At 42.8% G+C, this 26,739-nt stretch overlaps 2 protein-coding genes across 5 annotated transcripts in view; both read right to left on the bottom strand.

Moving 5' to 3' along the window:
- The window catches only part of BCKDK (branched chain keto acid dehydrogenase kinase), a 42,867-nt gene extending 28,391 nt beyond the window's left edge, over positions 1 to 14,476 (bottom strand). The window contains exons 1-4 of one of the 4 annotated variants that reach the window (XM_081969651.1): positions 14,334 to 14,416; positions 13,485 to 13,550; positions 5,779 to 5,861; positions 1,938 to 2,153 (exon numbers count right to left, since the gene is read on the bottom strand). In XM_081969651.1, the coding sequence (XP_081825777.1) occupies positions 1,938 to 2,147 (210 nt within the window). In that variant the 5' untranslated portion in view covers positions 2,148 to 2,153; positions 5,779 to 5,861; positions 13,485 to 13,550; positions 14,334 to 14,416. Of the gene's footprint in view, positions 1 to 1,937; positions 2,154 to 5,778; positions 5,862 to 12,321; positions 12,466 to 13,484; positions 13,551 to 14,244; positions 14,312 to 14,333 lie in introns of those variants that run through there. The other 3 variants (XM_081969650.1, XM_081969652.1, XM_081969653.1) reach the window with 3 other exon arrangements.
- A 997-nt stretch (positions 14,477 to 15,473) lies between these two features.
- Positions 15,474 to 26,265, bottom strand: VKORC1 (vitamin K epoxide reductase complex subunit 1; the record flags this gene model as incomplete). Its single annotated transcript, XM_081933649.1, is given in 4 exon segments — positions 15,474 to 17,956; positions 20,297 to 20,406; positions 26,005 to 26,180; positions 26,182 to 26,265. Coding segments are annotated over 4 exon segments (597 nt in total). The 3' UTR covers positions 15,474 to 17,729.
- Positions 26,266 to 26,739: the final 474 nt, after the last annotated feature.

Genomic DNA, 26,739 nt, shown 5'->3' with positions numbered 1-26,739 from the left:
TCGGAAGGTGGTGGAGAAACAGGAACGGCTGCCCCGTCGGGTTATGTCTGGCCTATGCTTCGTCAGGTTACGTCTGAGCTATGAATGGGGACTCGGCTGCCATATCTATTCTAAGTCCCCTTTTGAAGGACTTTGATGTCCCTTGGCCTGCAGGCCACACCCTCCACATATCTGGAAGGGAGATTTTGTAAGCTCCCTGTTGAACAAGGCCTCTGTCCTGGCAGTGGTGGCCAGGTGAAGGACGTTCTCCGTTACGGCCTTCACTGCCCCATTTGCAATGACATCAGGGATAAATCATTAATGGCCGATGAACTCAAGGGCTCTGACCTTGAAAAATGGAATTACCGTATTTTCTGGCGTATAAGATGACTTTTTAACCCTAAAAATTTATTTCAAGAATCGGGAGTCGTCTTATACACCGGGTGTAAGAAAGGCCATACCAAAAACCCAAAACAAAAGAAAAAGCAATGCGGCCAAGCAAAAAGCATGCTTCCACCAGCGCAGACGCCGGCCTTTCAATTGTTAACCTCGGCGCTCCTCGCCTGGGCAAGCGGATGGATGAGCGCTGGGATGGCTTAGTAAGGTCTGGCTGTTGGTCTGGCACTGATCTCAAACTACGAAAGCCCGGCATCACGGAGGCCTTCAGCCGGCTCATGGGCGCCTGAAATTAGGGGGTTGTCTTATACGCCCAGTGGCCTTATACGGTGGAATATACGGTAACTTCTTGCTTAAGGATGGACAATTAGGACAACTTCACAACCTGTGGACATCAATTTCCAGAATTCCGCGAGTTGTAAAGTTGCCCATCTTTGATCTCGCAGATGTGTTTTCTATCTGTCAGCAAAACCAAGTTGCTACTTTGACTCTGGGTCATTTCATCTTAGAAAGAAATTGTAGCTTGGGCTTTATTAGGTTGCAGGTACCTTTTCTACCTCTAATGCAGGTAATCCTCAACCTATGAGCAGCTGTTTAGTGACCATTTGAAATTATGACAGACCACTTTATAACCTGGTTTTGAAGTTCCAATGGCTGCCCCTCCCTCTGCGCGCGCTTGGCCACCGGCCCACATTTATGCATTTGCTGTGTCCCGTAGTCACATGACCGTGGTTCACGTTTTTGTCAAAAAGCAGCGTTTTCTTCCGGTTTTTGGCAGAAACAGCCCGTAGCAAACAATGAATTCACTTAATAACCAGTGCAAAAAAAAAAGGTTGTAAAAATGCATCCGTTCACGTGGTGACCCGGCTTATGACCGACAAGCTCAAATGGGCAGGCTCCATTATGGTCGTAAGTTGAGGAGCACCTGAACGTCTATTACAGGTCATACTCAACTTACAACAGTTCATTTAGCGACTGTTCGAAGTTACAATGGCCCTGAAAAAAATTGACTTATGACCATTTTTCACACTTATGACCATTGAAGCATCCCTGTGGTCATGTGGTTTACATTCGGATGCTTGACAACTGTTCATAATTATGACTGTTGCAATGTCCTTTGGGGACCTTCTGGCCAGCAAAATCAATGGAGAAGCCGGGTTCACTTATCAATGGCATTACTAATTTAAGAACTGTGGTGATTCACTTAACAAAAGTATCAAGAAAAATGGTAAAAATGGGGCAAAACTCACTTAATTTTCTCACTTAACAACATAAATTTTGGGCTCAATTGTGGTTATAAATCAAGGACTACTTGTATATTGAGCCACTGTACCCTATGTATTGTGTTCTATCTTATAGAATAGAATAGAATAGAATAGAATAGAATAGAATAGAATTTTTTATTGGCCAAGTGTGATTGGACACACAAGGAATTTGTCTTTGGTGCATATGCTCTCAGTGTACATTTCACTGTTTTGTGGTTACTTTATTGTATGTTATGGCAATTCCTAGGTTACGAATTGGGGTCAAAACAATAAACTTAACTATTTATTTACACTCACCTTTTCAGCGGCTGCATCAATGGCAGATTGATTGTAGAAAGAGGTGACCGTCTTGGATCGCTCCCTGGCCAGCTCGTGATGCTGATCGATAGCTGAAGATGACCCGTATCGGAGTCCAGGGAGAAGGAAGGGGAGAACACAAGGGGCCTGGTTCCCTGCTGCCCCCAGTTCTATCCGCAGCAGTGTTTTCCACATAATTCTCTTTACCATAGACGCCTGAAGAGACAGAAAATGTGCTAACCCACTTTAGAAGTCCTTGTATCAATTTGACCAAGATCCTGAGTCCTGGCTAACTCCCGGATTAGCTGCTCCGGGGACTATGAAAACATCAGCTGTGAAGGCATGCTGCATAATTCCACCACCACTTCCCTCTAAGGGGGTAGGGACCACGAACTCCCCATCTTTGCAGTTTTGTCAGCCTCCTTCACAGGGCAGGTCAAAGCAGGCAACATTGCAGCCGTGGCGGTGCAATGGAAGCCCTGCCCTGTTGTACGAGCGATGGCACACATAGAAAAGTGGCAAGGATTGTATCGTGATGCCATGATTGCTATCTACTCTGTTTTGACTCCCTCCCCCGCCAACATGTCCCTGCCCAGCCTTATGGAATTCTTTGCACCCTTATGCAAAGATGGCTTCTGTTGTGGCCCGCCAGCTACCAGTGGAGTTGGCAGCAGATTCACACAGTGAGGAGGTTGGGGAGGAACATGGGCCAGTCCTGGAGTCTGGGGAAGGCTCTGATGAGGGCTCTGTGTAGGAGGCAGAGAGGGGGCCAGAGCCATATGCCAGTTATCAGCTGCCTTCAAAGTCAGACATCAGTGAGGCAGAGGAACAGCTGGAGCCTGTTCCCAGTGTGTGCATGCGCAGAGTTGCCAGACGAAGAGAACAGCTAAAGAACAGGAGTCGACTTGGGAGTAAGGCCACAGGTGGACGGTGAATGGCCCCTCCCAGAGGAAATAAAAAAGGAGTGAAAGGGGAGTGGAGTTTGCAGGAGACAAATTCGCTTAATTGGTTTGTGACTCTCCGAGACTCCTTGCCAAGTTTTGCAGATATCAGCCTGGCAGCTCTCCAAACCAGATAAGGTCTGTGACTGTAAATCCCCCTTCGAAAGACTTTGCTGGATATGAATGAGCAGAATTCACAGTAAATTAATAAAAGGTTTTTTTTGTTTGGACAAGGAGTTTGCTTCATGCTATTGGGAAGCCTCGGTCAGAACAGCTCCCTCCTTCTTAACACTGAGAAGAGGAAGTACAATTGCCTCTTGAAAAAGCACCTTTAGGACAACCGTGACCTGGTTGATTATGGATCTCCATAGATATTGAGAAGAGAAATGGTAACAGTCCCTTTGGATTGTTGTTGGTATTTTTTTCCTAAATGGTAATGAGGAAGGAGCCATTTTTATAGATGTGTGTGTGTGTGTGTGTGTGTGTCTGTGTGTGTAATGCATTTCATAAGGCTGGGCAGTGATACAGTGTTTCCCCCAAAATAAGACAGGGTCTTATTTTCTTTTGACCCCCGAAATAAGCACTTGGCCTTATTCTCAGGGAGGTCTTATTATTTTTGAGATGCAGGAGGCGGCGAGCGTGGTCACCTCACGGCTGCTGCTGCATTGCAATATTTTCAGGGGAGTACTTATTTTAGTGCATGCGCTCAAAAGTCCAATTGGGCTTATTATCTGGAGAGGTCTTATTTTTGGGGAAACAGGATATGTTGGTGTCAAAACAGGCAAAACAGCAACCAGAGTTTCAGATCTTTATCTGTTGGGAATAACCACACTATTTTGCGGTATTGGCTCGTTTTATTGTTATTGCGCCTATTGTTTAATGCTCCTATGATTGTTCTACATGCGCAAGCTGCCCAGGATTATTTAACCGTGATGGCAGAAGAATGGTGCAAAATAACAAATAAGAAACAAGCAGAAGCAGTCATGCCCAATTGAATATTTCTGTGCTGTTGCTATCATTTGCTTTCCCCTATTGAATCTTTAGCCAAAAAAAATTGTGACCCTAAAAAAATTGTGATCTGAAAACAAGGTGTCCCAGAGGGCAAATTAAAGGTGTGGCTTGAATGCAGCAGAATCAGAAAGAAATCTATATAGGGCAGCATAAGCAAACACAGCTTGATAAACAAGCACCAGACTTAATGATGTACAGAATCTTCTGAATATACTCGGGGGGTGGGGGGGTGGACCCAGAGTACAGATAGTCCTTGATTTACGACCCCAGTTGAGCTCAAAATTTCTGCTGCTAATGTGACAGTTGAGTTTTTCCTCATGTAATGACCTTCCTTGCCACACTTGTTAAGTGAATCCAGCTTCCCCACCGTGGGACACTGGAACTGTCATAAATGTGAACCAGTGGTCAAGTGGTTTTGATCGTGTGACCATGGGGATGCCACAATGGTCATAAGTGTGAAAAATGCTCAAAAGTCACTTGTTTCAGTGCTGTCGTAACTTTGAACAGCCACTAAAGGAATGGTAGTAAGTCGAGGACTATCTGTACTTTGTATCCTTCTTTTTTTTTAAATAGTAGTTCCCTTGAAATGTAAGCCTAATATTTCCAGTTCAGGGCATCAAGTTAGGAACAGCTTCTGAGCAACTGGATAGTAACTGCATAATAGACATTTCATGAGTAAAAACTCAGCAGGATCCTTAAACAAGGAAGGAAACTAAGATAGTTGCTAAAGTAGGTCTGAGGATAGATTCATCCAGAACGACTGGATTCACACCTCTGTTTATTTATTAAGTTTAATATTCCAACTTTCCTCCAAGAACTGAAGGCTACATCAAGAAGAAGCCTTCATTTCATCCCCATAACCCTGAGAAGTCAGTTGACCGAAAGAACAGGACTAGCCCAAAGTCACCCAGTCAATTTGGGTCCCCCGCATTCTCAATCCATCATCTTTGTCACTACGTTATTTTGTTTGTCTACTTGAGCCTCTATTATAAGTTATACTGTAGAGAAGTTTTTCTTATCTGGCAATGATTTACTGCGCATGCTTCTTAACACGTTTCTATATACATCACACATTCCAGAGACTTCTTTCCTTTTGATCTTCTGTTCGTCTGCCAAGAAGGTGGACGATAACTGCTCTTGCCAGAATGTAACAATTAGATAGATTTGTTTTATTTCTATTTTCTTATTTTTGTATTAAAGTTTGTTTTTAATTAGAACATGTTCTCGGATTTTTTATTTTCGCTTCTTCTGAAGATATGCTGTTTGGAAAGTCATCGATTCTAGACCTCGTTAGTTCAGGGTGAAATTTTCCCCCTAACAATCTTCACCGCTCCAACTCCTGGACGGAGAGAGGGACTGTTCTACAATCACCCAGGGAACTTCAACTTTGGGATTCAATGTTTGGGACTCACCAACAATGCTCATCCAATGACTTCATCCAGTTATTTGCCAACTTTAGCAACTTCTACCGTGTTTTCCTGAAAATACGACTGGGTTTTATTTTATTTTTTGCTTCAGAAGATGCATTGGGGCTTATTTTCTGGTTAGGTCTTATTTTGGGGGAAATACTGTACTTAATGCATCCATCGGACTGACAATCTTAACTGGGGCTTATTTTAGGGGGGTTAGGGCTTATATTAAGAGCATTCTGAAAAATCATGCTAGGACTTATTTTCCAATTAAGTCTTATTTTGGGGGAAACAGGGTAGCTGTGCGGACTTCAATTCCCAGAATTCTTCTCAGTGGCTACGCTGGCTGTGGAATTCTGGAATTTGAAGTCCACATGCCTAGAAAGTGCCATGGCTGAGGAACCTCACTTTAATCGCCAGGATCCCTGTTCAAGAGTAACAAAATCCCATCCAACCTTCCTTGGCCTCTGCAGTACTTACTCTTAAGATGACAAGTCACACGGATGCTTCCGTTTTCCCCACGTCTGGTCGCTGTCCTCTTTGGCAGGGCCTTTGTGCATTCCCTAAATGTGACAAGAGATGACACAATTCACTCATCTAAAGCATGACGGCTTTATTCCTTGATAGCTGAACCAGCAATCTTGAAAATATGGATGGATGCTATTGAAAAACACTCCGGGTGAGGTACCTTTGTAAGGTGGTCAATGTATATGTGCAAACTGTGAGCATCTGAGAAGAGACCCAGCACACTAAAAATATGTCATACCTGCAGTGCGCACTGATGATGTTACCTAGTTTGGTAACGAAACATCTGCAAGAAAAACCCAACAAGCTCAGAGAGCACCAAGGACTCCACAATGTATTTTTCATTTTAAATTAGAGGAAGAAAAAGAGACAAAAACCTCTTCCTGCACTTAGAAGTTGTTTTCCTTCCTCTATTTTTTAAAAAAGATATTGCATCTTCCCAGTATGCTAGATGTTGCCCAATTGTCTCATAGCAAAAGCCACGTAGAGCAGCAAAATGCTCCAAGACTTTCTGAGTAACAATTTGGCACAGTTCTTACACTAGTTTGGCACAGTTCTTACCTGCCTATCGTTCAAAGGCTAAAGTTGCAAATTTCCTACCAAAGATATTAAAACAGCATTCACAGCACAATTCCCCTCCCTTCAAACTATGCAGTCCAACAATCCAAGGGGAACTGGATAGTTTTACCAACTTCAAGACTGAATTTGCTTAACAGAACATACTGGGGGAGAAAATGAGAGCAATTCTCCATCCACAGCAGCGGTGGGTTCCAGATCCCATTGCAACTGGTACGGTTGCAATGTGGCCCGGCATCCACCACATGAATGCAGGCAGCGCACGCAAGCATCCTTACCTCTTGCGACGCCTCCGCAACACTCCAGCTTCTGGGAGGAGTGTTATGCAGGCGCCGTACATTCCGTGGCGGGAAGTGCCGAAGAGCTCAAATACAAGTAAGGCGCTCGGGCTGGCGGGCCCTCTGGAGCACTATACTGGAATGGTAGCCAGTGCTTCGGGCAGGCACCGGTACGCCTGTACCAGAGCGTACCGCCTGCAACCCACCAAAGCCAACAGAAATTGAAAAGAATTATTCTCCTCAAACAAACTACATTATTGCCTGCCAATTTCCTTGTTCTACAATGATCGGTGCCCTCCATTTCTATGGGGGAAGGATAGAAAGAAAAGGAAAATCCATTTACTGACTCAAATTTTATATATTCTAAGGGATTAGTTTATACGGATAGTCCTCGACTTATAACAACATTTGAGCCCCAATTTTTTGTGAGTTCTGCCTCATTTTACAACCTTTCTTGTCACAGTTGCTAAGTGAATCACTGCAGTTGTTAAGGTAATAACATGGTTTTAAGTGAATCTGGCTTCCTCCTTGATTTTGCTTGTCGCAAAAGTGGGACCACATGACCCCAGGACACTGCAATCAACGTAAAGACGTAAAACTAAGGAAACACTCAAGACCTATCATAAAGTCAGTGGTGGGTTTCAAAATTTTTTAGAACTTCTTCTGTAGGTGTGGCCTGCTTTGTGGGAGTGGCTTGCCGGCCATGTGACTGGGTAGGAGTGGCTTGCCGGCCATGTGACCGGGTGGGAGCTTGGAGTGGCTTGGCAGTCATGTGACTGGGTAGGAGTGGCCAACTTGTAAAATATGGTGAAACTCATTTAACAACGCTCTTGCTTAGCAACCAAAATGTTGGCTCAGAAACTCTGGCATTTGAAGCACGCAAGTCTTAAAGCTGTCAAGTTACAAGACCCTTGCACCCCTAACCCTTTAGAAAGAAAAACCCCAGGGGTGTTCAAACTTGACAGCTTTAAGACTTGTGGACTTCAACTCCCAGAATTCCTCCTCTCGCTCTTCATCTTGATGATGTGCGGACGGGCTGGGGGAGGGAGCTGGTTCTAAACGGCACTTTAGATTTGTGGAACCTTCTCTATAGAAGAGGTTAGAACTGGCAGGAACCCACCCCTGCATAAAGTGTAAGATGAGTTATGGGACATTAGTATCCATGTTTACTTCGGTATTTCACAATCTTTTCCACTTCAAGATATGTGGACTTCCAACTCCCAGAATTCCCCAGCCAGCATGGCTGGCTGGGGAATTCTGGGAGTTGAAGTCCACATATCTTGAAGGGACCAAGGTTGAAAAATACTGTTCTATTCAACCTGTTATTACTAATAGGAAATTCCAAATATTTCTAGAATTTTCTACCTTCTGCTCCACTCTCTTCTCAACATGAGGAGAAACATTAAAAATCTTTTCCTGGTATCTAAGATTTATGGGACAAAAAGCATTTACATTCCTTTTTCATTTGGGTAGATTACTTTGTGTACTTCAACTATGTGTTCTTTCACTAATCAGCCATCCAAAACAAATACACACACACACACACACACACACACACACACACATTCTTTTCTTGCCTCTCTGCCTCCAATGCAAATCTTTGTGTTCTGATCAGTGCTAGAGACTTAGCGGTTACTTTTCAAAATCTATACAAAAGTTATGCCTGGTGTGTGCCAGCGCAGACTAAAATTTGTTTTGCATCCACCAAAGAATAAATTATTCAATTACAGGCAGTCCTCAACTTATAACCACAATTGAACCCAAAATTTCCGTTGCTAAGCAAGGCAGTGGTTAAGTAAGGTTTGCCCCATTTTGCCACAGCCATTAAGTGAATCACCCCAGTTGTTAAGTTAGTAACATGGTTATTAAGTGAAACTGGCTTCCCCGTTGACTTTGCTCATCAAAAGGTCGCCAAAGGGAATCACATGATCCCGGGATACTGCAATTGTCATAACACATGCCAGTTGCCATGCGTCCAGATTTTGACCATGTGACTACAGGGATGCCGCAACTGTTGTAAGTGTGAAACTATCATAGGTCACTTTTTTCAGTGCCATTGTCACTTCAATCAGTCATTAAACAAACGGTTGCAAGTTGAGGACTATCTGTTTACTGTATCTCAATTTAAGCTTCCATTTTAAAACTGCTTAAGACTGCAGAGTAAAACCTTAACACCCTTATTCATCTGCTTTGTGTAGTACTTATTGATTTGAGCTGTGTCTTTCCTCCAAGCAAAAAAGAGTTATGCATGCAGGCTCACACATATTCATTCTTTGCTGTGACTTCTACACGCCTTCAATCAAAATTTCTTAGGTACCATTTTATAACAAAATAGTAATATGTGTGACAGTAACATCACTGACACCCGCGGTGTCCTTTTCTCAGTCCAAGGGATGCTAGTAATTTCCTCCTAGCATTTGAATAAGCCTGCAACGTGGCTTGGGCTGAGAGAGAGAGAGAGAGAGGCTGATCCACCAAATATTCTTTTGCAATTTGGGGATGTTTTGTAATGAACCAAAAGAATTTTCCAGACAACGTTACAGGATTGGCTGTCTTCCTTTCGATAGGCGGAAACCTAATCTAATCTTGTTTTAGGATCACACAGACATGGTGGCTCCTCCATGCAAAGTAAATCTCTGAAGGTGAAAACAGCGCATGGTAGAGAATGAGTCCCAGTCTTGTTTTCGCCTTGATATCCTCAGTAGAAGAAAAAAAAAAAACCCAGCAAGGAAGCCCCCATTTGAGTGTCTACAGCAGGGGTGTCAAACTCAAGGCCCGCGGGCCAGATCTGGCCCACAGGGTGCTTAGATCTGGTCCATGGGGCTGCATTGCAAACAATGAAGGACTGGCCCACGGTGCCTCTGTCAGCAAAAATGGAGCATAAGGCCCTCCTGAGCTCTGTTTTCGCTGGTAAAGGGCTGCAGGAGGCTGTCGTGGCTGAAAACAGAGCTCAGGAGCCTGTTTTCACTGGCAGAACACTCAGGCATCGACATGAGTGACGTTGAGCTGGCCACATCCTCTCTAGCCACGCCCACCCCAGGCCCCTAAGGTCAAACACAGCCCTGATGTGGCCGTCACTGAAATAGAGTTTGACACCGATAGTGAGACGCTCTGGTGAAAATCTGGACCAGGATGAAGGGCAGAAGGAATAACCTTGAGGAACAGGAGGAAGAGACACAACCCAAACAACAGTCAGATAAAGGAAACCTGAGTCTGGGCCAGAACTGTAACCTGAGAAAACGTCTTAGCAAAGCCTTGCCTAGTTCTCATCAAGATAAAAGGAGGGAAGGGAGAAGCATATTCAGACTTGCAAGATTCTGTTACTGCAGCCTTATAGTAATGATAATAATAATAATAATAGTACAGTATTAGTATTAACTTTGATTTCTTAGTTTGGTGTACTATGATGGAGAACTGATGGCATATCAGATGTTCTTGACAATATCCCTCATGACCAGTAATCAATCAGAGACAATGGGAGCTGATGCCTAATAGCAATAGCATTTAGACTTATATACCACTTCACAGTGCTTTACAGGACTCTGTACAGAGTTAGTCTATTGCCCCCAAAATCTGGGTCCTCTTTTTACCGATCTTGGAAGGATGGAAGGCTGAGTCCACCTTGAGCTGGTGAGAATCGAACTGCCGAATTGCTGGCAGCCAGCAGAAGTACACTGTAGTACTAAACTCTAGCCACTATGCCATCACGACTCTTTGTGATGAGAGGACTGGAAGGCCACAGGGCCTAACCGGACTTTAGAGAAGGGCAAGCAAAGGGTCACCAAAGGGCAAGCGAAAAGGTGGAAAGTGAACCAAGATTATTAGTTTATTTCCAAACTTGGAAGGGCACTAAGCCCTAAAGTAGTGCTTATCAACCTTGGCAGCTTGAAGACATGAGGACTTCAACTCCACATAGCTGGCTGGGGAATTCTGGGAGTTGAAGTCTACCCATCTTCAGCTGTCAAGGTTGACAAACACTGCTCTAAGGACTTGAAAAACAGGACGCTCTCAATTAATGCTATGTGGTCAAATAGTGGCCCACAGCTCTATCCCAAACTGGCCAAAAGGCTGAGAAATTAAAGCAACAGGAAACCGGGATACTTGGCTTGAGTTGCAGAAGGAAATATTGTGGCTTGGTGACCCTGGAAGCCACAACTCAAAGCAGAAGCCCTCAGGAGCGGCAAGGAACCCACAAGTCTCCAGAAATCCCAGAATCCATCACCTACCTCTTCTCCAGGTCTGGAAGAGCTCCTTCTACACAGATCCATTAAGTCCCCCCTTCCCCCAAAAAGCTGCTCTGTATGGCCCCCCTCCACAACATTCACATTCTCGGCAATGCCTGTACATGTAAGACAGATGAGCTCTGTCTGTTTCTTTGGCCTCATTTCACCCGAAGCAGCTGAAACCTGGAGGGAGGGGTAGGGCTACAGGACTAGAAAGGCGCCAGGCGAACAGGCTTATGAAATCCCGGAGCGCCGGTAAAGTTTTTGGAATCTGGAAAAGATTATGGCAGCAACTGTCTCGTCAGCTGATGCCCGGGGAATCTGCAAGCTTGTTAGGGACTGCAGTCAATCAGCAGGAAGCCATTAAAATGTGGACCAGGCAGCAACATGGGGAGAAAACAGAAGGTATTACTCAAGAATCTGCCAGCTCATTTTCAGCGGTGACTTTTAAGCACAGTACTTACAGGAAAGCTATGACACTAAGCATGCTTTCTTGCAAATAAATTTCAGGGACTTGTTTCTGGTAAGTCGTTCACTACTGTGGATCTCTTTTTTTCACTCTGTTATCTTCAGTTCATACTGGCTGGACTCATACATCAAAGGTGACGAAGCAAGAAGGCGATTTGTGTGGCTTGGGTTACGCAGTATGTGTAAATCCAGCCAATTATGGCTTTTTCAACAACCAGGGTAAAACAACCCATGATGTGGCATGATATCTGAATTTACTCTTTGTTTTACTGAGAAAAGTTTATTTAGCTTTTCCAAATAACATGTTGCATTGGCCTTGCATTTGCCCCACATTTCTACCTTGCATTTATAATTTATTTGGGGGCAGGAGTGTTGCTGTAAGATCTATTGTAGCATTTCTATGTTCCAGATTCCTGGTTCTTATAAGGACCAATAAGAGGTTCCTGATTATGGGGAAAAGGAAAATGCTTTTTCTCCTCTCCCTAAGTTCTTGAACTTGGCTAGTTTCCTTGAAAATGTCTCAACAGGAAGTGTGCCTAATTCAAAAGAATTCAGGAATTAAGTTTGTTGTAACAAAAAGGTTAACAGGTCACTGCTTCCAGAATAGTTCAAGAAACGGTCTGTTTCTAGGATAGTAAATATTTAATTAGAAATTACTTTGAAACCTGCAGGAAAAAATAGCCTATTGAACTATTATCTCTTTTGTTAATTTTTTCTCATTTTACAATTGATAAGACACAAGGACAAGATTCTAGTTAAGAGACTAAACCTAACACTTTTTTTTCCTGTGGTCAAAATGATGGCTAATACGACAGAAATCAAAGGCACATTTTCACATCAATTAATCACAGGATTTCAGCATATTCTGTTAAGGAACCTTATAGTGTAGTGTTTTTCAACCCTGCGGTATGATCTAAGCACAGTACAGAAAATTGTCTGCTACAATGTCTTACCTGTCAATGACTTCTTCAGTTTCAACCTCAATAATAGTCGGGAAAACACTAGATACAAACTCAAAGTAAGCCGCTCCAAACTTGATTGTAGAAAATACTACTTCAGCAACAGAGTGGTCAATGCCTGGAATGCTCTACCTGACTCCGTTGTTACATCCTCAAACCCCCACAGCTTCAACTATCCACCATGGAACTTACCCCATTCCTAAGAGGACCGTAAAGGGGGCGTGCATAAGCCTACCAGCATACCTACCGTCCCTGTCCTACTGTTCCCATTTATTTGTATTCATTTCTTTAGTTCATATCCATGATTATATTTATACCAGTTAGCTTGTATATGTTTTAAAAACTAATAAATACAAATACAATACAAATTTAAGATGTGCAGACTTCAACTCCCAGAATTCCCCCGCCAGCAGGGGGAAATTTTTCCTGCAGCCAGCAGTAAGGCTGGCTAGGGGGATTCTGGGAATTGAAGTCCATACATCTTAAAGTTGCCAATGTTGAGAAACACTTCCATAAAACATTAACAGATAATTCCCAGAAGCACATTATATAACGGAAGCCCCAAATTTCACAAGCCTTGCCTTCTCCTTGAACTGAAGGTCTCCTTTGATGCTCATTATCTGAGAGATTTGGCAGTGCTGGGCAACATGTTTTTCAGAGTAATTTAGCTGCCATAATTCATCATCCAGAATACCTGCTAATCAAGCTTCAGGGCTAGTTTTTAGTCTGAAACCTACTGCAATGTCATCTCATTGTTTCTTTATTCAGCTAGTCCGAATGCCAAGCCAACTAAACTTGAAAACATGGCTCACACAGTGTATTCCAATATTTATTGTCTTGACTTTCAGAAGAGGTTTGAGGCAGCAACACATTTTGTTATGAAAACATAATTTCACATTGCCAGCACCAGCCCTCAAATATGCTAGCTCTTCCTGGAGTTGATATTATCATGTGTAGTTTCGCTTTTTAGTCTGTCTTTAGTCTGTCAGGTAATTCTACATGTAATATAATATACAATATTATATCACATATAATTTATGTACTTAGCACCACACTTGGGGGGGGGGGTTGGACTAATTGAGGTAATATTTTTTTCAAGTCGTTATTCTTTAATATTACATGTTTGCATTTTTTTTTTTGGAGCAGCTGTCACATACCAAGAAGTGGGGGACCATCAGCCCTTTCTTGCCAGGTCTATCTGTTTACATTTCCAGGTTAAAGTTCTAAAAAGGGAAAACGAACAAGGTAGGATGTTTTAGAGGGCAGCCCAAAGAGATCTAACACCCGAAGGGGACCAGGTGCCTTCTGCCAATCACCAGCCTTGTTATTCTGATCCTGGTTTAAACCTACTGGATTAAACCAAGTTAAATGCTTTCAATTCCAGAGTTGTGCTAATAAAACCTCTGGATTCTTAGGTGCTGGGGAACGACTAATGAACCGGTGCCATCAATGTGGGCGAGACCCAAATTTCCTGACCAATCTCTGCCCCAAAGAGCCTACTGTTCGAATGTATATTCATTGGATGCAAACTAAGGAAGCAGAAATACAAGTAAGAAAAGGAGAATCACCATGCATTCTCTACTCCAGATGTTTCACTTTGGGCCCTGAAGTGGTTGCTAGCAGTTTTTTGTTTTGCTTTTACCCACTGCCACCACAAAAAAAATTGTGTTCCAACTTCCTTCCTACCCCATGTCCTTTTCATAAGCCATGGTTATTCTTAAACCCGCTTTTCTTTAACGCTGCAACGCACCTCACTCGGGTCATTCTCCAGGGTGGGAACCTGGAGTCCTGAATCCCCCTTTCCCAACCACTCTGCCAAACCCATCAGGCGGCTTCCTGGGCCGAAAGGGGAACCCCGCTTCAGTCCCAGCGCCTGCATCCCCCCCCCGTAATAAAAACCAGGAAGCTGCCTCCTACCTTCCGTGCCGGGGCAACAAGAAAGCAGGGTCTAAAGCCTCCCCCCCTCTGCGCAAGCACAATGGTATGTCCCTTAAATGACATCTTACCGCCAAGCCGAAACGCCGCCGCAGTTTCTACACTTCAAGACCGGACTAAACCAGCTGCTTTTTTCTTAGCAGAAAAAGGGGGAACTGATGGCGGGCGTTTTTTTTTTTGACGGAGATAAAGGCAGCAATGCCGCCTGGGAAATGCAGTCCAGCCAATGCGCTTCCATGAAGCTTGACAGACGCTCCGAGAAATACGACTCCCAGAAAGCCTCGCGCTACATGGGAGGAGCCTGACGGGAAATGTATTAAAGAGCATCAGATAACTTTGTAACAATGGCAAACGACGGTCGTGAGAATAACGAAACAAGTTATTATTTCAATAACTCGTAACTAGTTGGTGAAATGCACCAACTTTCAAAAGAGGTGGAAAAATGTATCGAGACCAGGATGATATAGCCCAGTCCCTAGAAAAAGCATATTGCAGATAAAAAATTAATGTAGGATTAATCTCTACATTTATTTTCTTTACATTACAATGCTGATGCAAAGAAGCACTTAAGATACACAGTGTATCACAGAAGTGAGTACATCCCCTCACATTTTGCAAATATTTAAGTATATCTTGCCAGCAGTTTAGACATTAATGGCTGTGTTGCATTATTTTGAGGGACAGCATATTTACAGTTATAGGAGCTGAATACTCACTACTTTATATTGTAGCCAAGTGTCATTTCTTCAGTGTTATCACATGCAAAGATAAATATTTACAAAATGTGGGGGGATGTGATACACTATAATTGTCTTTGAGATTTCTGAATATGTACTCCAGAACTGAAAATAGAAATATCATCAAGTATTTTTTCCCACCTTTGACATGTTTCTGATCCTGCTTTCATTATCATTCCAAGATATATTTTTTTTGCTTGAACAGCTATTTAAGCATAATCAATTTATGCAAATATTCTTCACTCTTTAAAAAATGCTATTTATAAATCAAGATGCCTCTGGGAGAAATTAAAGAAATATATCCGTAGAAATGTTTTTTAATAAAATGAATAGTGGAATTATTATTTTTCCTTTCTGTGAACGGAAATAGTCAAAAGATACTGATGTAACTTGAAAACAGGGTTGGACTTTACATAAGTGTATACATCATGATCATACAAGTCTTAACTGAGTCAATTAGACAGAAAGCCAATCTGGATTTTTGTCTTTATGTCTTTATTTTTTTGGATAAAACATTAAAAGTGTTAAATACAGAGCTGGTTGCATTAATAGAAAAACAGCGCCCCCTGCTGCTAGCTGAGAGAACAATTCCTCCATTGTTTCAAATCTTTCCATTATTTAACCTAAAATCAAATGGGAACAAATGTTGCTTGTTATAAACATAAGTTTAATGTACAAAAAGGGAACCCACATGATTCTTCTGCCCAATTTTCTCTTCTTGCAACAGGAATGAGAAGTTAGAAAGTGATTCCATTAAAACAAAATGAAATATTAGCCCGGTGGCTGGCAAATACATTTTGTTATACATAGAAATGGCTCAAGAAGTTTTGGTACCCAATACAGAAAATCAAAATCAGTGTAGTGTTTAAAATAATAGTAATCCAAACTATCGTTGTAAAATATAAACCTAACATTTTAGCTATATTTTAAATGGCTGAATATGTTATGTTATAATTCATTTTTTTATAAATTCACAACTGAATGCTCTTTGCTACCAACAAAGGATATTTGTAACTCAAAGTTGAAATGAAGGATCCTTGGTGCTTTGTGAGCTTGCTTGTTTTCTTGCAGATATTTCATTACCCAAATTAGGTAATTAGGCATCTGTTCAAAGGACACCTAGTACGGTAATGAAATGTCCGCAACAACCAAGTTCAGAAAGCACCAAGGACCTCTTATTTTTGTTAACTCTGGATTTTTGCTTTGCAAGAACGTCTCTGCATACTGAACTATTTTTGAGTTTGCTTCTTACCAGGAGAAATTACAGATAGTCCTTTTACAACCAGTCGTTAGGACAGCCTATAATGGGTGCTTTATGGCCTGTACAATTTCTGGCTACTACATTGTAAAATGTGCCCACACCCTCAGAGTGACCGCACTCTGATCTCTTAAAAAACTGGCTTATATTTACATTTACAACGTCCCAGTTATCTGACCATGATTTATAATATTTGTTTGCTGGTTTCAGGCAAAAAATAAATGAAATTCAGAAGAATGGGCTTTTAAAAATAACTATGTGATTCACTTAACAACTGGAGTGATATGTACTTAACAACCACAGTCAAAAATGTAGGGGAAAAAGTCGTGATGTGGATGCTTCAGTTTACAAATGGAACAACTTAAGATCGCATTTCTAGTCCCAATTGATACCATAAGTCAAGATCTACCTGTAACTGTTTATAGATGGATTTGCATCTCTGTTTATAATCTTCGTTTCACAATCCATTGAATATAATAATTTGGGCTGTGGTTCTAGACCAGTCTCAGTTTTAATTTATCTACAATGTGTAGTATTTTATTTCTAACAAAAATAATTATCTGCAACTTGCTATTCTTTTTTCCATAATTAAGCATCACTATCTGCTATTTGGGAAACACTTTCGGTTTGCCAAACGATACAGTTAGCATAACACCAGGCAAAGGAAAGTAATGATGGGAAAAGTAAACTGGGCCTGATTCTGTGTGAAATGGTGTTGATTTAAGCAGCCCCTGTTCAATGGTGAGTCACTTTTAATATCATAGTTGAAAATCTTTAAAAGTTTGCATTAAGCATGGCATCTGTGAAAGATGGATACCAACGGCAGGAAAATGGCAGATATAACTGAATGATAAGACCCTGCTTCTTTTTACATGCATGTGATATGTGCCATGCATATGAAAAAAGGGCAGGTATCGATGACCTGGTTGTCCATATTATGATGTTGATGCTATCTACCCGTGCTAAACCTTCCCCTGTACTAGAGGTCCCCAAATTTGGCAACTGTAAGACTTATGGACTTCAACTCCCAGAATTCTCCAGCCAGCTATGCAAGTCTTAAAGTTGCCAAGTTTGGGGACCTCTGCCCTTCACATTAATCCTCTCATAAAACTCCTCCATTTACCACTTTATATACGTCTAAAGTTATCAAGAATAATCTGTAATTGTACAAAATAAGTATATATATATATACATAAAACAATTTAAAAGAGCGCTAAGGAAAAAATGCCATTTTAAAAGTTGTTAAAATCGAAACAGCTTAATTTTGGTTTGCACCGAAGAAGGTAGATTCCATTTTAGTTCCAGGTAATAGAAATCAGGTAGCCTAGAGATGTTTGGAGGCTGAAAGATGAAGGGAGATATGCTGAAGGGCATGATCTCCTGGGCAAAGAAGATGAAGGTGGTGTATATACTGTCTACTTGGTCATCTTCAAAAACAAGGTCAAGGGATTGTCCAGGCCCAAAAGCCACGTTCAGCGCCTCTTGGCTTTTGGCTTTGGTGGGGGTGGACGGCTGAGGTAGCCCAGGCGCTTGTAGTTTATAAACAGGAGGGCAAAGTTAAGGAAGTAGGTACTGATGCAAATCACACAGAAGTCGTGGAGCACATAAAAAAGGATGTAGGCCAAGTAGAGAGATCCAGCAATGGAGACAAACGAAGAGCCCACTAGAGCGACGGCTGCCAGGTTGTGGTGAAAGAAACCTATGAGGAGAAACCGTGGTTAACTTCTCTTCAGCAATTCAAGAGAAGTGCTGTTAATCAGGAGTTAATAGTAAAAACATGAGTTGATTAATGAGCTCGCACCCTAGAGAGAAGCATTTTTCAATGAGCAATTTTAAGATGTCTGGACTTCAACTCCCACAATTCCCCAGCCAACCATGCTGGCTGCAGTTTGGTAGTTCAAATCCCACCAGGCTCAAAGTTGACTCAGCCTTCCATCCTTCAGAGGTGGGTAAATGGTCCAGATGGTTGGAGGCAATATGCTGACTCTGTAAATTGCTTAGAGAGTAAAAGACTATGAAGCAGTATAGAAGTCTAAATGCTATTGTTGCCTATTCCAAATCCTCTTCTATTGATGTGCATGATTCAAGCGAGAGTAATACAGTCAGTCCTTAACTTACGACCATGATGTTTTTGCCAAAAATTGGCCTTTATTCTAGTTTTCTGCAGGATGAATCCCCCCCCCCCCCCCGCCCTGCTGGCTGGGGAATTCTGGGAGTTGAAATCTGCACATCTTAAAGTTGTCAGGGTTCAAAAACAGTGTTAAAGTTGCTCAGATTGAAAAAACACTACACTAGAGAAAGTGGCTTGGCTCAGGGGTGAAATGCTACTGGTAGTAAAAATGCTACCAGTTCACCCGAAACAATAGTTAAAAAATGCTTTTAAATTTTTTTTTTTAAAGGTTCCCATGATCATGCAGTACCTTTTTCTAAAAAAAAATTTAAAGCATTTTTTTTACTACAGATTCAGGCAAAAAGGTAGTAAAAAATGCTTTAAAAAGTTTCAAACGATCACACGGCACAACTGATCGTACATGAGATTAACGTTTGAGATTTATTTTTGTGTAAAGTGTGATAGTTTGTTTTTGAGCCCTCTGTGACTCTGTGAGGTTCCTGCAGGGGCCATTTTGTGTGAAGTGCAGCTGCTTTTGCATTGTGTGTGAGTGAGTTGCATAGCTTTTGTAGTATTTTTGTGTAAAGTGTTTTTGAGGTCTCTGTTACTTTGTGAGGTTCCTGTTTGTTGCACCAAGCCACACCTGTCTGGTCACTTGACCACCAAGTCACACCCACAGAACAGGTAGGGAAAACTTTTGAATTTCACCATTGGCTTGGCTCAGAGGTTTGTGTGAATCATGGTTCAGGACTTAGCATGGTTGTGTGAACTTACTTCATGTTTGATCAAACTATGGTTAACCAAGCCATGGTTTATTGTAACATATGAATCCAGCTTACATGTGTTTCTCACTTCTCCTTTCCTTATGCTAACTATGGAGTGCCAATCCCCACCTATCCCCATAAAATCCCCACTCCCTCTAAAGATCACTGTTCTTTTTCTTTGGCATTCCCACAGTACAACTCTTGTGCAACCACTGTGTCACATCTCTTACCTAATGAGCACATTCTGTCCTGCAAAAAACCATTTTTTAAAAAGATCTTTTTTAATTTTTTACATTTCTGCAGACTTGGAACTTTATTGAGTATTTATCATTTTTCATTCATTTCTCATCCTAGAGCTGAGGTGGCGCAGTGGTTAGAGTGCAGTACTGCAGGCTATTTCAGCTGACTACTAGCTGCAGTTCGGCAGTTCAAATCCCACCAGGCTCAAGGTTGACTCAGCCTTCCATCCTTCCGAGGTGGGTAAAATGAGGAGCCAGATGGTTGGAGGCAATATGCTGACTCTGTAAATCGCTTAGAGAGTAAAAGACTATGAAGCAGTATAGAAGTCTAAATGCTATTGTTGCCTATTCCAAATCCTCTTCTATTGATGTGCATGATTCAAGCAAGTAATACAGTCAGTCCTTAACTTATGACCATGTTTTTGCCAAAAATTGGCCTTTATTCTAGTTTTCTGCAAAAAAAAAACCCGCCATCAGCTAAAATGGATTCCCTTAACCATGCCAATAAAGGAGGCTATAAAATTGGGTGCAGTCACATGACTAGCACGACTTACGACTGTAACTCTAAGCTCAATTATAGTCATAAATTGAGGACTACCTGTATTATGAATATTTGAAGATAAATCAGCCAACTTGTTTCTTCTACTAAGGAAGACAATAAATTAATGCTGGCTAGTAAGCCATGTGAAGACGCTGCACTGGCTAAATCTGCTTGGATGACCACTTGTGATGGCAACCTAGCTCACAACACACACGCACACACACACACAACCAATGTAAGCCATTCTAAGTCCGAGAGAAAAAACAAGATGTACACCTAAACCAATAACAACAGGATTATGAGGCAATCTGGGTCTAAAAAGGTCAAAAGGATGGGCCTCTCTCCATCATGTTTTCTCTTGCACATCCTGTGCCTCTTAACTCACCCAGGAGAATCTGCAGAATGTAGAAAATAATCCCAAAAACGCTGTTTGGCTGATTGAAGAGGCTGCGAGGTCCCAGAATGCCTGCCACCAAGCCAAAACCACGACCCCACCTGGAAGAAATAATGCTGGGTAATGATTACATTGACAATAAGCAGAGGTTTGGGACTTGGAATTCCAGGGAATCTCGGCCTGAAGCTAGATGGAGAAATCGAAAAACAGCCATTGTCTTGAAAGAGATACAGGCAAAAAAAAAAAAAAAAGATGTGTTACACTTGACAGAAGGGAAATTGGATAGTGAAGAACCAGGAGAAAAAGAGTATTGAGTAGTCTTTGCATTACGGTTGTGACTGGGGCCAGAAATTCTGTTGTTAAGCAAGATGGTTGTTAGATGCATCATGCCTGATTTTACGATTGTTTTTGCCATGGCTGTTAAGCAAACCACGGCCATTACTAAATACCATGTAGCCATTAAGCAAATCTGAGGTTCCTTGTTGGAAGGTGGGCAGGAAAATTGCAAATGGCGATCACATGACCCTGGGACCTGCTAGTATCCGTGGTTTTGGAGTGGGATATCATCTGTATGCTGATGATACTCAGCTATACATTTCCACTCCGAACCACCCCAATGAGGCCGTCGAAATGATGTCCCGGTGTCTGGAGGCCGTACGGGTCTGGATGGATGGCAACCGACTAAAACTCAACCCTTCCAAGACGGAGTGGCTGTGGCTTCCGGCCTCCCGGTTCAACCAGGTGCTTCCATCTCTGGCCATCGGGGGCGTTCAACTAGCCCCCATGGAACAGGTGCGCAATTTGGGCGTCCTCCTGGATACCCGGCTGTCCATGGATAACCATGTAACAGCCGTGGCAAGGGGGGCGTTCCATCAGGTCCGCCTGATGCGCCAATTGCGCCCCTTATTGGACCGGGATGCCCTACGCACAGTCACTCATGCGCTAGTGACGTCTCGCCTGGATTACTGCAATGCTCTCTACATGGGGCTTCCCTTGAGATGCACTCGGAGACTACAGTTGGTCCAGAACGCGGCCGCGCGGGTGATTATGGGGAGGACTAGATACTCCCCTGTAACACCTCTCCTGCGCGAGCTGCACTGGCTGCCTGTGGTCTACCGAGTGCGTTTCAAGGTTTTGATTATGATCTTTAAAGCGCTCCATGGCACAGGGCCTAGTTATATGCAGGATCGCATCCTGCCCCACACATCCCTACGACCAATTCGCTCACACAGAGAGGGACTTCTCCGGGTGCCGTCCGCCAAACAGTGCCGGGGGGCGACACCCAGGAGCAGAGCCTTCTCTGTGATGGGCCCAGCCCTATGGAATGACCTCCCCCGTGACATCAGGATTACTTCCGATCTCCGCTCCTTCCGTGTACAGCTGAAGACCCACCTCTTTCAATTATCCGGCCTGGCTCAATCGCAATCGTAATTTTCCCATTCCTCCAAACTGTTTTTTAAATTGTTCTTAAATATTAATTTTATTGGGTTTTTACAATTGGGGTATTTTAAAGCAGATTTTTAACTGTCTATAGATGTAATTTGTTTCCTCCTCCGTGTATGTATGTGTGTTGTGTATGTATGTACGTTGGGTGTTGTTATATATTTTTTATGTTATATGCTCCATTGTACGCCACCCCGAGTCCTACTTGGAAAGGGAGCGGCTAATAAATCCAAATTTATTATTATTATTATTTATTTAGTATCCTAAATACATGCTGCTTACCAAGTGCCCTAATTTTGATCACCTGAGCTTGGAGATGTTACAGACAGTTGTAAGTGTGTGCAGCTTGAAGAATCAGGCGCACACATTACATTCTTTTTAAACTGACTGTATATGTACAGCTCATGTCTGTACACAAGAATCCAATCAACTGTGGCACTAAATTGGCGCTAGATAAGACTTAACTGGAATTTAAGGAGGGCTCGGACTGGGTTGTTTGTGGGAAGACTACTCCAAGCTAATTCCTCTCTTGACTCTGCCCCCAGTTTCTGCCTTTTCTTTTCCTACAGTAAGTACCGTTTGTAAGTCAGTTTTTCTAGGGCAGTTGTAACTTTCAACACTCACTAAACAAATGGTTGTAAGTCAAGAACTAGCCTGTACTGATGCTTCTCAACTTTGTCGTGGGAGACGACTTCTTAGAATACCATGGACAGGCAAGAAAAAAGCAGACGGCCTCATTGAACAAACCAGCCCAGAATTCTCACACAACAGACTGTGCTTTCCTGAACTGGATGCGAAGAGAAGAAAAGATTCAGGGTAGCCACACCCAAGAATCTCTAAGGATGTATTTATGAAGTTACAAGCTTAATAACTATACTCTGGCAAGATTCTGTCTATTAGGTGTGAGCAAATAAAATACTGGATGCAGTTGGATTCACTGTGTCGTCTTTATAGGTAAGTCCTTGATTTACGACCATAATTGATCCCAAAATGTATGTCGCTAAGTGAGATACATGTCAAGTGAATTTTGCCCCATTTTATGACCTTACTTGTCACAGTTGTGTCAAGACACAAATGACCATGTTTAAACAAGCCTACTTTGGACATATTATAGAAAGATGTAGTTATCTGGTGAAGGCTCGAATGGGGTGATTGTATTACTCTGCCCCTCCCTTGCCTCATATTTTGTTTTGTTTTACAGGCTTCCTAACTCCCACATGATTCTGGACAACTTATAACAAAAAACCAAATTATTAAATGCACAGGTACAGTATATGTGGTACCTTGCTCAACAGCAGTAACTGTGAGAGGGATCTTGGAGTCCTAGTGGACAACCATTTAAATATGAGCCAGCAGCTGCCAAAAAAGCCAACACAGTTCTAGGCTGCATAAACAGAGCAACAGAATCAAGATCACGTGAAGTGTTAATACCACTTTATAATGCCTTGCTAAGGCCACACCTGGAATATTGCAGCCAATTTTGGTTGCCACGATGTAAAAAAGATATTGAGACTCTAGAAACAGTGCAGAGAAGAGCAACAAAGAAGATTAGGAGGCTAAAACATATGAAGAATGGTTGCAGGAACTGGGTATGTCTAGCTTAATAAAAAGAAGGACTAGGGGTGACATGATAGCAGTGTTCCAATATCTCAGAGGTTGCCACAAAGAAGAGGGAATCAAACTATTCTCCAAAGCACCTGAGGGTAGAACAAGAAGCAATGGGTGGAAACCAATTAAGGAGAGAAGCAACTTAGAATTAAGGAGAAAATTTCCTGACAGTTAGAACAATTAATCAGTGGAACAACTTGCCTCCAGAAGTTGTGAATGCTCCAACATTGGAAGTCTTTAACAAGATGTTGGATAACCATTTGCCTGAAGTGGTGTAGGGTTTCCTGCCTAAGCAGTGGGTTGGACTAGAAGACCTCCAAGGTCCCTTCCAATTCTGTTATTCTAATTCTAAATGAAAAATTAAACAATGAACCAGAAGAGCGAAGTATGAAAACCAAAAACACAGTGAAAATAAAAAGGGGGCTTCCTAGTCCCTCTGATCCCAAGGCCTGAGAGTCTTCTATAATTTCCAGAATACCATCACACCACTGGAAGCTTCATAAATTTTTGGAAGGGGAATTGGTCCAGAGGACAGGAACTGCCCATAGTATAGGCCTACTTCCTGGGTCAAGAAAAATGACACTCTTTAATTGGCAGCCCCCAAAGCTCACTTGACCTGCTAAACCGAGCCAGATAACTAAAGATAAGCAGTCCCTTATGTAACCAGGCCCTTTGTTATGCAAGACCACCATGAATTGCATCCAGAAGTCAACTGGCCATCAGTGCAGCTCATGCAATATTTGCAAATGATGAGAAACTCTGCCAATTCCTTTTCAGCTCTTTTCTCTCTTGGCCTCCAGAAAAGACACTCATCTCTCGCTGGGAGTTGAAAGGCAAAGTCATCCAAAAATCAATAAAGTCCTTTTCAGTGGTGCTGGAAGATAAGGAGTTCACATCACAGCTCAAATGCTGGTTCTGATGGGAAACACTGTCTTCTCTCCCATCCCCCAAATTTTCTGGGAATTATATTGCAGCCTAACCAGAGATCAAAATGACAAGGGAATTTCAGCTAAATTGTAGAGTAGCGAGTCCTGGGCCAGGAGCCACAGATTTACTTATAAACATAAAGTGGGTGAAGAGACAGAACGAGGGGGATGGGAACCACGTTATCAAATAGTTCAGTTCTATTCCAGCCTGGGATAAAACTAGCTTTCTCCATAATCAACTTTTTCAGAACAGAAGGGCTGTCCCTTTCATTTGCATGGACAATTTTTATTTATTTGCATTTTGCTTTTTATTTATACAAATGATTAAAAGACACAAATTCTCCCTTGCAACTGATACAGGACATTATCCCAGGGAGAATGAAAACTAAACTTTGGGTAATTCTGAATCTTTTGTTCTGTACAGGTAAGATGCTTGCTTATGACCACAACTGATCTCAAAATGTTTGTTACCAAGCAAGTCAGTTGCTACATACATTTTTCACTACTGAACATCCCTTTTTGCCACAGTTATTAGGCAAATCATCGCAGTTCTTAAGTGAACCATGCACTTAATTAAATGCATCTGCCTCCCTCCTCCACACTGATTTTGCTTGTTGGAAGCTGGCTTGGATCCAGGACAGTACAACTTCATAATAAATGCATATATGCACCCAAATTGTGATCACGTGGCCACAGGGATGTGGCAATGGTAGTAAGGGGGTGAAATGGTCATAAATCACTTTCCCCCCCAGTGCTTTTGTAACATTAAACAGTCATTAAAGGAATGATTGTAAGCAGGGCCGTGGAGAGGATTATTAAGTGCTGGAACAAGGCTAATATGGGTCCCCTCACCTACACAGACACATAAATCAATGATGTCATAATTGTATATTTATTAATTACATTCAAACACACTTGCAAATATATTAAAAAGAGGATAGGTACTTCTATAAAAGATAATGAAAACAATACAAATTAAAATTTGGTTTTGAATTTTTTTTTTAAAAAATAATCCCCTTCATGGGTCTCCTTTGAGCTCCACCCCCACCCCCCTAACAATGTACTGGCTGCACCCCTCTCTCCTCAGGTCTGGTTGTAAGTCAAAAACTACCCGTCGTGAAAGAAGACTGAAAGCCTAGATCACATTAGTCAGCTCTATAATATCAAATGTGCTGGGAGTGCAATTTGATCCTCTTCTTGGTAAACCTACAATGGGGAATCTAAAAAGAAGCGCTGCCAGTTCCCCCCAACAGCAGAAGCCCATTGGCTTCTCCTGGGCTAAGACCAGGCCAGGTTCACACAGTACACGAACAGGAGACCACCAGAGGATCCCAGAGCTGCAGGATCGATTGGGAGGGGCAGGAGAAACTATTTAAAGGAAGCAAAAAGACCAACCACTTCCGGATTTTTGCTAGGAAAATTACAGGATGTGCAAAACCCAAGCTCGGCTCTTAAAAACGTCCGGGGCCCTAAACCTCCGCCCAGGCGCGTAGGAATATTGCAACTCCACACTCTGAATTCCTGCAGCCCTGGATCTCCTGGTAGTCTCCCGTCCGGAATAAACGTCTTAACCTGGAAATGGAGAAACGTAGGGGAAGTCAATAGGAACCCGACAAACCCCAACCCCTTCCACTTAATGGACCCGAGCTTAGGGGATGCCAGCTTAGAGGGCGGAGAAGCTTGGGATCCACTGGATCGGGGGTGGGGTGGGGGACCACCGACCTGGAGGTGAAGACCTTGGAGCAGCTGATGTCGGCGCTGATGTCACACATAGCCCGGTAGGCGGCGTCGCGCTCCTTGGAAGTCTCCACGTGCCAGGCATAAATAGAGAGCGCCAGCCCCGCCGCGCAGAGGAGCAGCCGGGCTACGCGCTCCCACCTGGGCACCGTCATCCTGCCGGTCGGCCACGAGGAGAGGACACTGGCCGCTGGAGCCAATGCTGCTTCTTCCAGCCTGGCCCGGGGACACTAGGCCGTTTGCCATTGGCCGGCCTTTGGGCGTTCGAACAGCCATCCCAGCTAATCAGAAAGCGGGGGAGGAAAAGGAGCAATGCATGCTGGGGGTTGTAGTCTTCTGGCGTTCTCTCAATTAGGGGCCTTCCTCCTGAGCGTCTCAGGTTGGCCTAGGCCAGGGGTGTCCAAACTAGCCGGGGAATTCTGGGAGTTGAAGTCCACAAGTCTTAAAGTTCCCAAGTCTGGACACCCCTGGCCTAGGATCAGGAATGATAACAGACTACGACTAGGACAGGGGATTCCAACCTTGGCAACTTTAAGAGGTGTGGACTTCAACTCCCAGAGCTGGCTGAGGAACTCTGGGAGTTAAGTCCACAAGTGCAAAATTGAAATTCATTTTTTTTTACTACCGGTTCTGTGAGCGTGGCTTGGTGGGTGTGGCAGGGGAAGGATATTCCAAAGTCTCCATTCCCACCCCACTCTCGGGCCAGCCAGAGATAGTATT

Source organism: Natrix helvetica (assembly GCF_964273705.1).
Source record: "Natrix helvetica genome assembly, chromosome: Z".
In the NCBI taxonomy this organism is placed as follows: Eukaryota; Metazoa; Chordata; class Lepidosauria; order Squamata; family Natricidae; genus Natrix; species Natrix helvetica.
This window is presented reverse-complemented; position numbering and strand designations above follow the sequence as displayed.